General features: G+C 31.1%; 1 protein-coding gene across 1 annotated transcript in view; it reads right to left on the reverse strand.

The window, feature by feature from the left end:
• Positions 1 to 14,765, reverse strand: part of bchs (WD repeat and FYVE domain containing 3 bchs) — a 249,612-nt gene that overhangs the window by 188,642 nt on the left and 46,205 nt on the right. Inside the window, exons 10-12 of the mRNA XM_075360738.1 lie at positions 11,221 to 11,369; positions 7,486 to 7,607; positions 403 to 570 (exon numbers count right to left, since the gene is read on the reverse strand). Coding sequence (XP_075216853.1) covers positions 403 to 570; positions 7,486 to 7,607; positions 11,221 to 11,369 — 439 coding nt within the window. The remainder of the gene's footprint in view (positions 1 to 402; positions 571 to 7,485; positions 7,608 to 11,220; positions 11,370 to 14,765) is intronic.

Here is a 14,765-nt window from a genome sequence, read left to right on the forward strand (position 1 = left end):
TTGAAACCATAATCAGTTAGATTAGCAAGCATGGTTAATGAAATGCTGCTGAAAAATAATAATTACAGAATCATAGGCTTGAAGCTAACTGACAGCATCACAGACATACTGCATATATGTCTGTGATAGCATCACAGACACCATAATCCCAACTGGTTGCAATCAGAGTATCAGTTAATATATATATAAGCAGTTCTTATTTTAACTTATTTTAAAAATTATCATTGAATACACATATAATTTTTTTTTCAGAGTCAATCAATTTATCTCTGAAGAACGGCTCAAATAAAATAAATAAATATAAACAAAACCTGCAACTAAGAGAAATAAAAAATACTAAAAATATAACACATACAAAAAATGATTATAAATATATAAGATTACATTGGACAATAAACAAACCTAATGCCTGGGCTCTACAATCAATAAAAGGAACCAAATTATGAGCACACCGAGCACCACCACATTCTCGTAGTACATTAGCATTGTTGGCATTTCCATTAAGTAAAACAGTCAATGACTCCATAACCAACATTCCAAGGCGCTCATCTTCTTTATCTAATTCAAATTCTGTAAGAAAAAATATATATCTAAATAAAGAAGTCAAAAATAATGGTACAATTTTCTACTCATTAAAATTAAGATGCTAATAAAGCACTAACATAATAATACTCACCACAATACTCATTTAATTGTTACATTAAAATCCACTTTTTATTGTTTCATTGTGTATGGAGAAAAAGTATTGAGCAAACATATAAAATAATGAAACAGAATTATATAAATCTACATTTATTCTATTGCAGCAAAACGTATGGTTTATCTTATAGGTAGTGTTAAAGCACAATTCACTTTTTTATGACATTTCAAGGATACATAAGAATTTTTTCAGCTTCATACTCTGACTTGACTCATAATGGTTGAATGTGTAAGCGAAATAAAAATGAAAATATTGTTCTCTTTCTTACCTCAACAAAACAATGATTCAATACTTATGACAATGAAATGGGTTTAAAATTTCTAATTTAACCAATCCAAGCCTGCTTCTACTTATTCAATCTAATGCTATTAGTAATCTGTTGTAATATCTTATTTTTTTTTGTCTTCAGTCATTTGACTGGTTTGATACAGCTCTCCAAGATTCCCTATCTAGTGCCAGTTCTTTCATTTTGGTACACCCTTACATCCTACATCCCTAACAATTTGTTTTACATACTCCAAACGTCGCCTACTTGCACAATTTTTCCCACGTACATCTCTCCAATATTAAAGTGACTATTCTAGGATGCCTTAATATGTGGCCTATAAGTCCGTCTCTTCTTTTAACTATATTTTTCCAATGCTTCTCTCTTCATCAATTTGCCGCAACACCTCTTCATTTGTCACTTTATCTACCATCTGATTTTTAATATTCTCCTATAGCACCACATTTCAAAAGTTTCTAATCTTTTCTTCTCAGGTACTCCAATTGTCCAAGTTTCAATTCCATATAAAGCTACGTTCCAAACATATACTTTCAAAAATGTTTTCCTAACGTTTAAATTAATTTTTGATGTAAAAATTATATTTTTGACTGAAAGTTCATTTCGCCTGTGCTATTCGGCATTTTTTACCACTCCTGCTTCGTCCATCTTTAGTAATTCTACTTCCTAAATAACAAAATTCTTCTACCTCCAAAATCTTTTCTCTTCCTATTTTTATATTCACTGGTCCATCTACATTATTTCTACTATATTTCATTACTTTCTTTTTGTTCTTGTTCATTTTCAAGCGGTATTTCTTGCATAGGATTTCATCCATGTCATTCACTGTTTCTTCTAAATCTTTTTTACTCTCAACAAGAATTACTATATTATTGGCAAACCATAACATCTTTATCTTTTCACTATGCACTGTTACTCTGGATCTAAATTGTTCTTTAACATCATTTACTGCTAGTTCTATGTAAATTTCCCTATAAAAAGTGCAAAGTAATGCCTAAAGTGAATTACAATTTTTTTTCTAATCATGGTGTCAATCCTCTGCCATAACTTATACGTTTGTTTAGGGTTTGAGCCACCTTTTAAAATATTTATTACACCTCAACTCTTAATCACCAACAATTACTTCCAACCCATTATTACCAATAAGGCATAAAATTTACTACAATAATTTTAGACAAATCTATAAATTTTTACATTGTTTATTTTTCAGTTCTTGTCGTTAAATATACTAATATCTTCAATGTTTTAATATGAAATAGTTCAAAGAATTTTTTTTTCAAACTGAATTCTTACATAAAATACCTGATACACAAAATATAGTTCATACAAAAAAAAAAATGTAACTGCACAAAGAGACTTTATAATTAATGCAAATGTAAATGTTTATTCTGACATATAGTAATGTCTTACATAAAGTTTGCCAATCTCAATGAATGATTATTTTTCTTTGTAGTTGCAGAAATGAAATTCACAAACCAAATGAACATACAATTTGCTCATAAAAATTTACAGGTATTTTTAAACTTTACATTATTGTCTTCAGTATCATTCATATGTTTCAATACGGCATATTATTATGATTTGATTTTTAAAAATAATCTGTTTTAAACATTAAACCATTTCTTTGCTATTTTGAACATCATGCCAGCTCATAATAAAAAGAGAATTGCATAATAGTATGAATTGCTTCCTTTCTTACTAGGCTCCTACTAAATAAAAAAAAGAAAGAGAACAGACCTCTCTTACTTCAAAAACCTTTTTATTCAGAACACCTTTCTTTAGATCTTAAATAATTCTTCATTATTATGAATGTCAACCCTTCAGATTTATACCCTTGTGACTCTTTCTCTTTCAACTAATATAAATCTAAATTTCATCAAATTCATAGACATCTTTTTCAAAACTCTCCTACTGTATACATTTTTTAACATTAAATCCTAATTCCAAAAAAAAAAAATAAAACTAATCCATTTTATATAAAAACAATAATGCAGCAAAACTAACAAAATAAAATATTAACCAAAGATATTAAACATTAACACAAATCTTGCATAAATTTACATAGCACAAATTCCATTGATCTTCATCTATAAAGAGATCAACATATGTATCTATTCTGAACCTTAACCATACCTTACTAACAACTAAATGTTGTCACAGAAGCACAATTTACATTATGAAGTAAAACTGACATTCGCAGTGATAAAGGGTATACTGTAGGAATGAATATTTATTACAACCAATAGTGTACAAATCCAGAAAACTGTTTCACAAAGGAAAAATGATGAATAATTAACTAGATATTCTGTTACCTCAGACAATGTAAAAAACTGGTTGTTTGGTCAACTGAAAAACCACAGCAGAAGAGACTATTACACAAAATGGATTGGGAGATGTTATTTGATATCATCATCACAATAGTGTAATCTTTTTTGTCATTTTTGTGTCAAAAGAATTTTGTCATTTTTTTATTAATTTATTTAGTAATCTACTAAGAATGCAGTGGAGTGCATAAACCCATCTATTGCATAAATCATAATCCAATTTATTTCTTAAACCTTCCCACAATCATTATTCCATGACTGAAAGATTAGTTTGCCTAGACATGATGTTTTTGTTAAAAACTCACTAGTCAGAGACAGTATAAGTTTCTAATGCTGGAAGAGTTTTCAATGTTATTCTACTTAAAACAATTGGTTTTTCCCAGAATTCTAGACTTGATTGATATATGGGAGTCTGTTTCTAAATATAATTAGTTCCAAAGGCAACCCGCAGCAAACATGCAAATTGTCCCCCATTGATCTCAAAATATTGTTTGCATTTGGTACTATAAGATTCCATATCCATTCCATTTATATTTTGAAATATTAGATCTCTGACTGTCAATGTGTTAGTGAAGCATAAGAATACTGTCACCTCATTAAAGCTTCATATTCAATTCTTACATTCTATTCACAGTTAATTTAAGTTTTTAAATCAATAACAGCCCTTCTCAGGGCTATCTTGCAAAACACACAAGCAGTCCTTTTCAAGGCTTCCACTCCAAACACCCTAAACAGCCCTTTTCATGGGTACCATAAGGATCTAAGGTGCCACATGCAGTTGAAGCCAATTATGACAATATGCAGAAATATCATTCAAATCAATTTTTTCTTCTGACAATGATTTTTCATTTGAACTTTTTTATTATAATTAGTGTTACAGTAACAAATAAACAAACCACAGATTTTTTTTTTGATGAGGGGGTTTTTCATCTCAGAAACCAAGGTGGCCAGTGTTATCAGATTTACTTTCTGTAGTTTTGGACTGTACCTTGTAATAAGCATATTGCTAACATATCTGTCCTTTAGTGAACATTCAATTCAGTTTTTGTTTTACGATAGTAGTAATTCATATTTTACTTTTTCGTTAAACTACACTTGCGAGAAATTTATGCTGCATTTTCATTCTGACCCTCATAGGGTACATTTCCATGAAATTTCCACAATGTCATCTACTTTAATTCTTAAGACTAATTTTAATTATTAAATTAGTTTTAAACTAAATTAAAAATTTAATCTGTTTTATTATTAGTCAAAGGAATATTATTATTCAAACTAATTTCACTTTCTATCCAACAGATCTACACAATTTTGTTATATCAAAATTATTATAAAAAATCAATTGACAATTGTCACTTGTCAACAAATAAAATTATAAGGAACTGAAAGTCAACACCAACCAGAAGTATGTATCTCCTTACATCAATCTGGCTTATTCAGAAAAATTATGGAATATATATATTAATAGTGGAGCAGAAAGGAAATATACTTTTGTGTTATAGATTAGATTAAGTCACTTCTGTATATGAATTTCAAACTTTGCCTAACAAGAGATGGCACCCAAAATATTAAGTGGTACTTTGTGAGGGCACTCTTGCACAAACCCTTATTTTATAATGTATGACATTCTCTCAAGCAGAATATGTATTCACAAAAACTTTAGATAAAAATCAAAGTTAAAATTATTAACAAAACTGGCTAAAGATAAAATTTTCCAAGAATACATTATCTTCATATTTTGATCAGGAACCTGTAGGGAAATTATGTTATCATTTTGTTTATATTGTTTAAAAAACTGAAATTAATAAACTGAGTAAATAAAAATAATACAAGTAAAAGGGAAATGAAAACTAATATTTTTAATGATTACACTGATAGACAAAAAAAATTTTTTAATGTTTCTCTATCTCAGATACTATTTCTTGAATTGCTTTTTTGCAATACTACAGAACGGTAAGTACAATTTTTCTATCACCCTTAGTTTTAAATAAATTATGCTTCAAAAAAAATTAAGGGAAAATATAGTTAAAATCTGTAAAATTTATAATTTTGCATGGCCATACCTGTGTTAGAATGATTTTGCTGATGCTTTTCTTTTATATATAGCCTCAGGCACATCCCGAATTAATGTACAACAATAATCAGCTAGCATGTTAGAATTCCATTTCCTTTTATAGTGGCTTTCCTTCACCAAAATGTCTTTGTGGAAACTTTCACCGTGTTCGTCACTTATGTCTCCAAAGTTGTCCAGGAAAAAATCAAGATGTGAGTGGAGAAAATATATTTTCAAATACATATTACATCCCATAGCTCTGTATGGAGTAAGTTAATTAACAATATTGTGGTAATTGTCGGATTTTTGTTTGTTGAGAAAATTTTTGCAAATGTCTTTAAATGAAGCCCACTTCCTACATTATTTAACATTGAGTTAAATACATTATCTTTGACCAACTCATATCTGAGGACCAACAAATATTCCTTCTTTAAATTTTCCTTCATTTACATTCGGAAATTTCTGCCTGATGAACAAAAATCCAGGACTATCCTTCTTCATTGCTTTTACAAAAGTTTTCATTAGTCCTAGCTTGATATGGAGAGGGAGTAAAAATATTTTTTTGGGTTCAACTAAGGGCTCATGAATAATATTTATCCCATCTGGAGTTAAGTTGTCTTGTTTCTTCCACTCTTTGTTAACATAAAATTAATCCCTAGCTCAGCTGTCCCATTCACAAAGAAAACACATGTACTTAATATAGCCTAACTACATACCTAACAAAGTAGCTATAACTTTCAAATTACCACAAATGTTCCAACTATGTTTTTTATAACTTATTTTTATAAGAATGTCTTTCATCACATCATATGCTCTTTTAAATTAATACCATAAGCGATTGGTAATGATGGATATTTGTTGCAGTTATGTAGTAGAACCACTTTTAAACTATACTTGGATGAATCTATGAAAAGGCGCCAGACCTCAGGTTTATGAGCTTGTCCTAAGTGCAACATAAGCTCATCAATATTTGTGCAATAAACCAAATTATTTTTATCAATAAAGTACTGAGAAAGTTCTTTTTGTCAGCTTCAAAAGCCTGAAAATTTTGTATTTTTAAAAAATAAATTTCAACCATGGAGTCTTGATCTAACAGTTCAGCTTGATTTTTTGACAAATTTAAATCCCTAACCAAGTCATTAAATTCACCTTGTGATATAAGATGTGGCTTATTGGAAGATAATTCAAAATCAAAATCATTGTTGTCTTCTTCAATACTGTCTGATTCTTCATTGGTGCTTTCGAAACAGGCAGCTCAGGAACTGGAATAATTTCACTGTGAGGTACAGGCCTGATTGCGGATTGCAATGAAGGATATTTTACAGTATGTCTAGATTTTTTAGAAATTCCAGACACACTTTTTAAACAAATTAACAATCAATTACATAATCCTTTGGTTCACACCAAATGACAAAGCCTTTGCGTACCTTTCAGCCATTCTCTTAAATATACAGAATTAGTGCATAATATATGAGGAGCCCAAGTCTTATCCTCATCACCAATTTTAAACTGAAAGAATAAATGTTATGCTTTTTTAATTAAAGGTGTAATGTTTTTTTCTATTTGATTTATGGTAAACTTACCATATACATAATAAAAAGCACCCACATCATTTACACAATTTTGAGGCACTATGACACTGTACTGTTAACAAGCTTAAGACAGCAGTAAGATTGAAAAAAATTAATTCATTCCTAAATTCAGTGCTTATTACAAACAACATTTTAGCTACATGTTTTTACCTGCACAGACATGATTAATGCTGTGAAGTATTAGTATCCATGAATGCTCACTCTTCAGTATTAGATATGATGTCATAATATGTGACTATGATATGATTTAATTCTTTGTCTAGTATTGCTTATTTATAGCTTACAAATTATGTTAACAAAGTTAAACAATAAAGAATGAGCTAACAAAATACAATATAGGAGCTTAAAATGCTAACTATACATTAAAAAATGACATTTTTTAATTAAAATTTAAAAAATTTTTTTAAATGTTGGGTGATAGAAAGATTCTGAGTTCATATTTGTTTTCAGCATCAAAAAAAACAGATTAAAATCATGTAACACATTAGGAAACAAAAATTATGTTTATCAGTGTTATCTCAAAAAACAATAAATACCTTTTCCAGCATCAACAGCCTGTTGTTTTTCTCTCAACAATGTAGCATATCTTTGTAGGCATGTAACAAACACTTCTAGAATTCCAACTTCTCTATAAACATCTTTGAAAACAGTGTTATGTCTACAAACAGAAAAGACACACTAGTATGTTTAAATTCAAAATAGGTTAAATTTTTTAAGCAAACATTTATACTAAACATTTTGGTAGGCTAATTGTAAATTTAAACAGTAAATTAACCACAATATATAAACATAGTAAATGATTTTAAAATTGATTTCAAAATTACTCTTCATAATATGGTTATCAAGAGAATATAATACATTGCCAAAACAAGAAGCAAAGGTTTAATGTTGCACATGTTGAATATAAATTAAATTACAGTAAGTATAAGAGGTGTAAATAAGGAACTTCAAAAAGAGACTAATAACACTGCTTAAAAATTAAAATATTTCAGCAGAAAAATAGCTTATTTTTTTGTATTTCTACCTGCTGAATTCAAAAATCACCATAAAATGACTGATTAGCTCTTTGGAAATAGAATGACGTCATTTTTTATTCGATCTACATTTTTAGTTTGTGAGTAATTTAGTTTTTGGAGTTGCCACACCTGTTAAATGACAAAACACAACATTCTCCAGCTGTTTGTCATTTATAAACTATTGTTTGTCATTTATTATTACTATTGCTATGATTGTGAGTTTCATATTGTTTGTGTTGTAATTAGTGCAGAATTTCTGATTTTCAAGTGCTTTTGAAGTAAAAAATTTTTTAAATCAAAATGCCATGAAAATATGTAAATTCAGTGAAACATTTTTGCTACATTTATGGTGAAATAACATTTTCATCACAGAAACACAATTTGACAACTCTTGTGAAGACTGCCTATCAGCATTATTTTGGTATGAAGGTAGAGGACCAGGATATGTCATGGGCTCCACATATATGTTCCAACTCTTGTTCAGTTATACTACGAAAGTGGCTGAAAAATAAAAAAATGACAATATGGCTTTTGCTGTGCCTATGGTTTGGCAGGAGCCTAAAACCAAACAGATAACTGCTATTTCTGCTTGACTCCACTTACACCTATAAAGCCAGACTGTCAATGAAGAAAAGAGGTAAGACTAATTACCTCTTTTACCTCTTTTTTTTTTTTCCAATAGTAAATGGAAGATTATGGTGTTAGTTCAACACCATAATCTTCCATTTACTATTCAACCTATTTCACATTCAGATAGTTTATCAATTCCTACTCCACCCCAAAATTATGAGCTTTAATTAGAAAATGAAGAGTGTGGAAGAAGAAGAAGAAACCAAACGTCTTCCACATCCCATGACTCTGATTTTCATGAAAAAGATGATAAACTACACAAACTGAGTCAAGCGGGATTGCGTGATCTCATTCAAGACCTTGATTTGTCAAAGGAGAAGGCAGAACTTCTAGGGTCCAGACTACAGCAATGGAATCTTCTCCAACACGATGTCAGGGTCTCAATACAGACATCATCATAGGGAACTGCTTTCTTTTTTTTAGAAGAAAAATTCTTATAGTTTGCTGCGATGTTGGCTTGATGAAATGTTTGAATTTTAATTATGATCCAACTGATTGGAGGCTATTCAGAGACTCCCCCAAGCTTAGTTTGAAAGCTGTATTACCATCTGTCTTCCTTCTAAACCTGTTGGTCATGCAGTTCACATGATGAAGACATACACAAACATGGCAATCCTCTTAGACTGACATCAAATACATCAATCAAATATGCTGAACACAAGTGGAAAATCTGTGGCGATCTAAAAGTCATACTGTACTCTTAGGAATGCAACTGGGGTACCACAAATACTGCTGCGTTTTATGTATGTGTGTGCTTTTTACAGTAGGGATAGGAGACTATATTGTATTTAAGCAGACTGGCCTGCAAGAAATCATAATTCTAGCGAGAAAAATAACGTTGCCGAGCCTCTTATGGACCCAAAAGATGTTCTTCCACCTAGCTGGATTTGATGAAACCTTTTGTCAAAAGTATGAACCGAGAAAAACAGGCCTGTAAGTACTTAAGAGACAAATTTCCCACATTAAGTGATGCAAAAGTTAAGGAAGGTATTTTTGTTGGGCCACAAATTCTACAACTTGTAAAGGATACTGTGTTTGACCAAATTTTGGAGTAGAAAGAAGAGAAAGTTTGGGAAGCCTTAAAGGGAGTCAGTCATGAATTTTTAGGTAACAAAAGAGATGAAAACTAGTCAGTTGGTGACAGTACTTCTGCGAAAATACCATCAACTTTGAAGCAACATGTCCCTTAAAATCCATTTTCTCTACTCACACCTGGACTTTTTTCCTCCTAGTTGTGGAGTTTTCAGTGATGTACAGGGAGAAAGATTCAGGATATTTCTGTAATAGAATAAAGACATCAGAGCCATTGGAATGAAGCAATGCTTGCGGATTACTACTGGTCTGTGTGTAGGGATGCTCCAGAACACACAAGAGGAAAGCCAAAAGATAACAAACTCATGAAGCCACCACATGATTCTCTTCAGATGCAACCAACTGCCAAGTATTCTTCCATCAATTAAGAACTCTAGGAATGTAACTGTCATTAAAAAAATGTCAAATGGACTTTCTATGTTGGTATATGTATTTAAAATTATCACATACCAATAATCTGTTAAAATATTTCCACCTATTGTACATCACAGAAACTAGAGCTAATAAAAAATTTTCTTTGTCATATTAATTTTTCTCAACCCAAAATTAGCAAGATTTGACTCATGAAGTGAAGGAAACATTCAAAAAAATTTCTTTGTTGGGCAATGTAATTACAAAAAAAAAAAAAAAAAAAAAAATTGTTTGAGATTTATTATTTAATAAAACTGTACTGGAAATATACATATTAGACTACCAATATGAGATTCCAAGAAAATATATGGAGGACTTATATATTGAAATTGTGATACCTCATAAAATCAATACTTTTAAAGAAGCATCACCTATATGTTTTTTTCTAATCATAAATAAAAGAAATGACCTTAAATTATGTTTAATAATAAATGCATAGTATGAAGGTAATTTCAAAGTTTCTTTTAATCAATTTGTCTAGGCACACTAAGTTTACTTGCTCTAATAAATAGAGTTAAAATCCTTTTACTTAGTATTAAGTACAGTAAAAGATGTAGTTGCTCAAAACTCAGCATCTATAAACCATCAGAGAATATACTTTTGAATTAGACACAAAGTAACATATGCTTTTACTTTTTTGCTGGAGAGAGTAAAGTTACACAATAACAAAAAATTTTTACAATCATTCCTAATTTTATATGAAATGTCCAAAAAAGACAACTGATTGATATTATTTTACGAGAACTTGTGAAATTCTACTGTGTTATAACTTAAATGCTATGTATAAAGCTTGAATATACTCATTAAGGATTATTTTTTAAAAACTCTGTTTAACATTAAAATTTTGAACCGCATAACTGAATTCACAAATATCTTTTAAAAATAAAACCTTTTTTTTTTAATCATAAAAAATAAACATTCTCGGTATAATGAGGAATATATATAACCGCATAAATTATTATGCTTATGTGTACTTAAATTTAAGTATTAATTAATGACACAATCAAGAAATTCATAGCAACTAAAAACTTAAACATCTTCAATAGTTCTGAAACTAGCAAACCTGATCAGTTAATAACATTAAAAAATTAAAATAAAATATATATCTATATCAACACTTACTTAAGTATATTAAGAAGGGTTTGCATACAAATTATGCTGCAGCTTCTAGAGTTCTGTCCTTTAAGAAGAATTGAAAGAGAGATAAGTTCTTTGCATGGGACAAAATTTAACTGAAATACAATGAATTCCAGTAACTGGAAAAATTTTTCCTGAAACAAAGTCAAACAAAAATGTTTTAATTTTGTAAACGCTATAGTGAGCTAGGACAGTGTACATAATGCACTGTTTCTCAGCTGAAATAAATGTATTAATTTGTTTCTTTTGAGTATCTGTCCTGATCTTTATTTAGATATGACACAAGTAAAGCATCTGGATTAATATAAACACCAACTACAATGTTTCTAAGAGTATTAGTGTTCACTACACAGTCATTTCTGTGGTACAAAACCCTTTAAAGAATTCTCTCTCTACTTTACTCTTTAGAATTCTAGTCTTTAAAAGAGTAGAATTACTCTTTAGAATCTAAGCCATTTTTGAAAATGACAACATGCAACTCATACAAAGTCATATACAACCAATCAGTTATGACATTCAATAGACAAACAATAAAATTTAACCAGGTACAATAAATAATTAATAAAATTATAGTTAATTCCCAGATATAAAAATATATTTAAAATTTTCCATCTGTGATAATGGTATTTCTCTTTTACACTGGTTTTTCTTCAGTTGATGAAATATCATAACTATACAACAAAAAATACCTAGCTGTTTTTTTCTTTCAATTTCTAAACAACAGAATCAAATCTAGAAATACAAAACACCATAAACTGTGCTTCTGCAAAGCAAAGCTGAAAGACATTCCTGTATGATGGAGCTGAGGACACTATCAAACTATGTTTTGTTATGTTCCAAGACATTAAAGATCAACCAGCCCCCTAAGCAGCAGCCATGAATACTCAACATGGCTTGCATTTGCAATGTTTTTCTAATGAATATTGTCATATCATTAGATGATATTAATAACAGCAGAAATGATAATTTTGACCTACGACATTAATTTTCTCTTTTGGTGGGAGGTTTCTGGGCAACCTATCATAATATCATTGCATGGACAAAATATATTTCTTGTAATAAATAAATGTTAAAAAATGGACAATAAAAAATTAATTATAAACTAAAAACACACCCTTTAACACACTCTAAAAGCAAAATAAAAACACAAAGATATATCACATTATACACAGTAGGTCAGAAAAGTTCCCGAACTAAATTTCTGTAGTTGATACAAGTAGTGCTATCTCTCGAACAATTAAGGAAATACATAATACAATGTCTGATGAGTATGTGAACAAAATTTCATAACATTTCATCACTTTAGTCTGGAGTTATTTTCGGCCACATACGTTGCGTTCACGTGACCTTGTGTGAGCCTGCGACATGGAACAAAGAAGTATGATAAAATTTTATGTTCGACTTCAAAAATCTTTCGTTGAAACTTATTCTATGATACAGCAAGCATTCAGTGATGAAGCCACATCTCATAATACAACATACACGTGGTGAAAGCAGTTTAAAGATGGTAGAGAGTCGTTGGATGACGACAAACAAAGCAAAAGCCTGTCAACAGTTATTCACGATGAAAGTGTTGTGAAAGTGCGCACAATCCTGCTTGAACAACCTCATCTTACCCTTTGGGCCATAGCAGAAAAGCTAAACATTGGTAAAGGTGCAGTATGTACACTTCCAAACAGAAAAAATGAACCACCAGAAGCTGTGCTCTCATTTCATTCCACACTTCTTGACTGAAGAATAAAAAGATGTGTCTTTCTTGTGCCCAAGACTTTGCTGAAAATGCCAATAGCAACCCGAATTTTTTGCAAACAATTGTAACTGGGGATGATAGCTAGTGCTTCAAGTATAACCCGCAAACAAAGCGTCAGTCTGCTGCTTGGTTGAATCCTGGAGCACAAAGACCAGCGAAAGTTAGGCAGAAAAAATCAAGAGTAAAAACTATATTGATTGCATTCTTTGACTCAAAGGCCCTGATCATCATGAATTTGTCCCAACTGGTCAAACCATGAATTCTAAATTCTATTTAGAAGTAATGAAACGCCTCATGCATCACATTCGTCAAATCCAGCCCAAGTACTGGGATCCGAGCAGTTGGACTCTCTTGCACGATAATGCCCTGGCACACATGTCAACAGTTTTCACATTACACTGAAAATCAAATCATCACCGTCTTATCCTACCCATCCTATTCACCTGACTTTGCTCCAGGAGACTATTTTCTGTTCCTGAAACTCAGGAGATGAACAGCTGCTTTTTTGACGGCATTCCAGCCAGCCATCCAAAGGGTTTGCACGGAGCAGTTGAAGGCAATCCCACAAAGTACTTTTTCCAGAGCGTTTAATGGGCTCTGCCGACACTGCAACGAGTGTATAACTGGAGAAGGGTTCTATGTAGAGGGCTGATGTGAGTAAATTCATTTATCTTTAAATCTGTATTTTTATTTAATTTAGTTCAGGTACATACTGTATATATCTCAGTTAAAATAATAAAATTACCATCTGCTTTATGTAAAATGGCATGAATAATTGTAACACTGCAGTAATTTAAATATCTGAATATAAACGGATGGCCCTAAGAAATTGTAAAACATAAAATGACATTTCATTATCTCCTAGAACAGTTCACATATTAGCTCCTATTTTTACTTACGACGCAATGCCACATAACAAATACAATCCACAAGGATGTGGCGCACTGTTAGTTGGCAGTCACAACATGCACAATCGGGTACAACTGCTTGCATCATCAGACATCCATGAGTGAGAGCAATGTGTCACATGCAACAACAAATAACCTCCTCTCAATGGTTATTTCTGCTGAGGAGCTCCACAGTGCCAGTGTTCTTGATTGGATGAAGTTTATTGTTAATATTAGCAACCCACTCATTTTGCCACTCATCATGACCCACCCACTTTAGAAAACAGATAATATCATTTGAAACGACGCAATTGATGAAAGAAGATTGGAAGCAAACCTCCTTTGCCGCACCATCAGCGTGTTCATTGCCAGAAATCCATAATGGCTGGCAATCCAGCAGAAGCTCACTGTTGTATCACGTGATTCATTTGCGAAATAACACACTGAATCTCACACATAACAGGGTGTCTACAGTACACGTCAGTAATTGTCTATAAGGCACCCATGTAATTTGAGCAAACAAGAACATGTGAAAATTTTGGACTAATTATATGTAAAGCCTTATTAATGGCATACAGCTGCATAAAAAATACTGGTGATGCTGGGAAGGCCAACATGTATGTTCTGCTGCAAATCACAAAAGCACAACTAACAGAATTAATGTTTTTAGAGCTGTCCATATAAACTATAGCATCAGGATTCATCCTATTTATAATATTATAAAATTCATCTTCTAAGAAAGCCGGATTTGTGTTCTTTTTATGATGATACTGATAGAGATCAAAACAGTAATTAATGAGAGAAGGCCGCCAAAGGGGCGACCTTCTCATAGAACAACAGTAAGGACTTGAGGTAATTGTATATTTAGGGGGTCAGAAAAGGAAGTAAGCTAT

Source organism: Lycorma delicatula, chromosome 3, assembly GCF_047948215.1.
Source record: "Lycorma delicatula isolate Av1 chromosome 3, ASM4794821v1, whole genome shotgun sequence".
Classification (NCBI taxonomy): domain Eukaryota; kingdom Metazoa; phylum Arthropoda; class Insecta; order Hemiptera; family Fulgoridae; genus Lycorma; species Lycorma delicatula.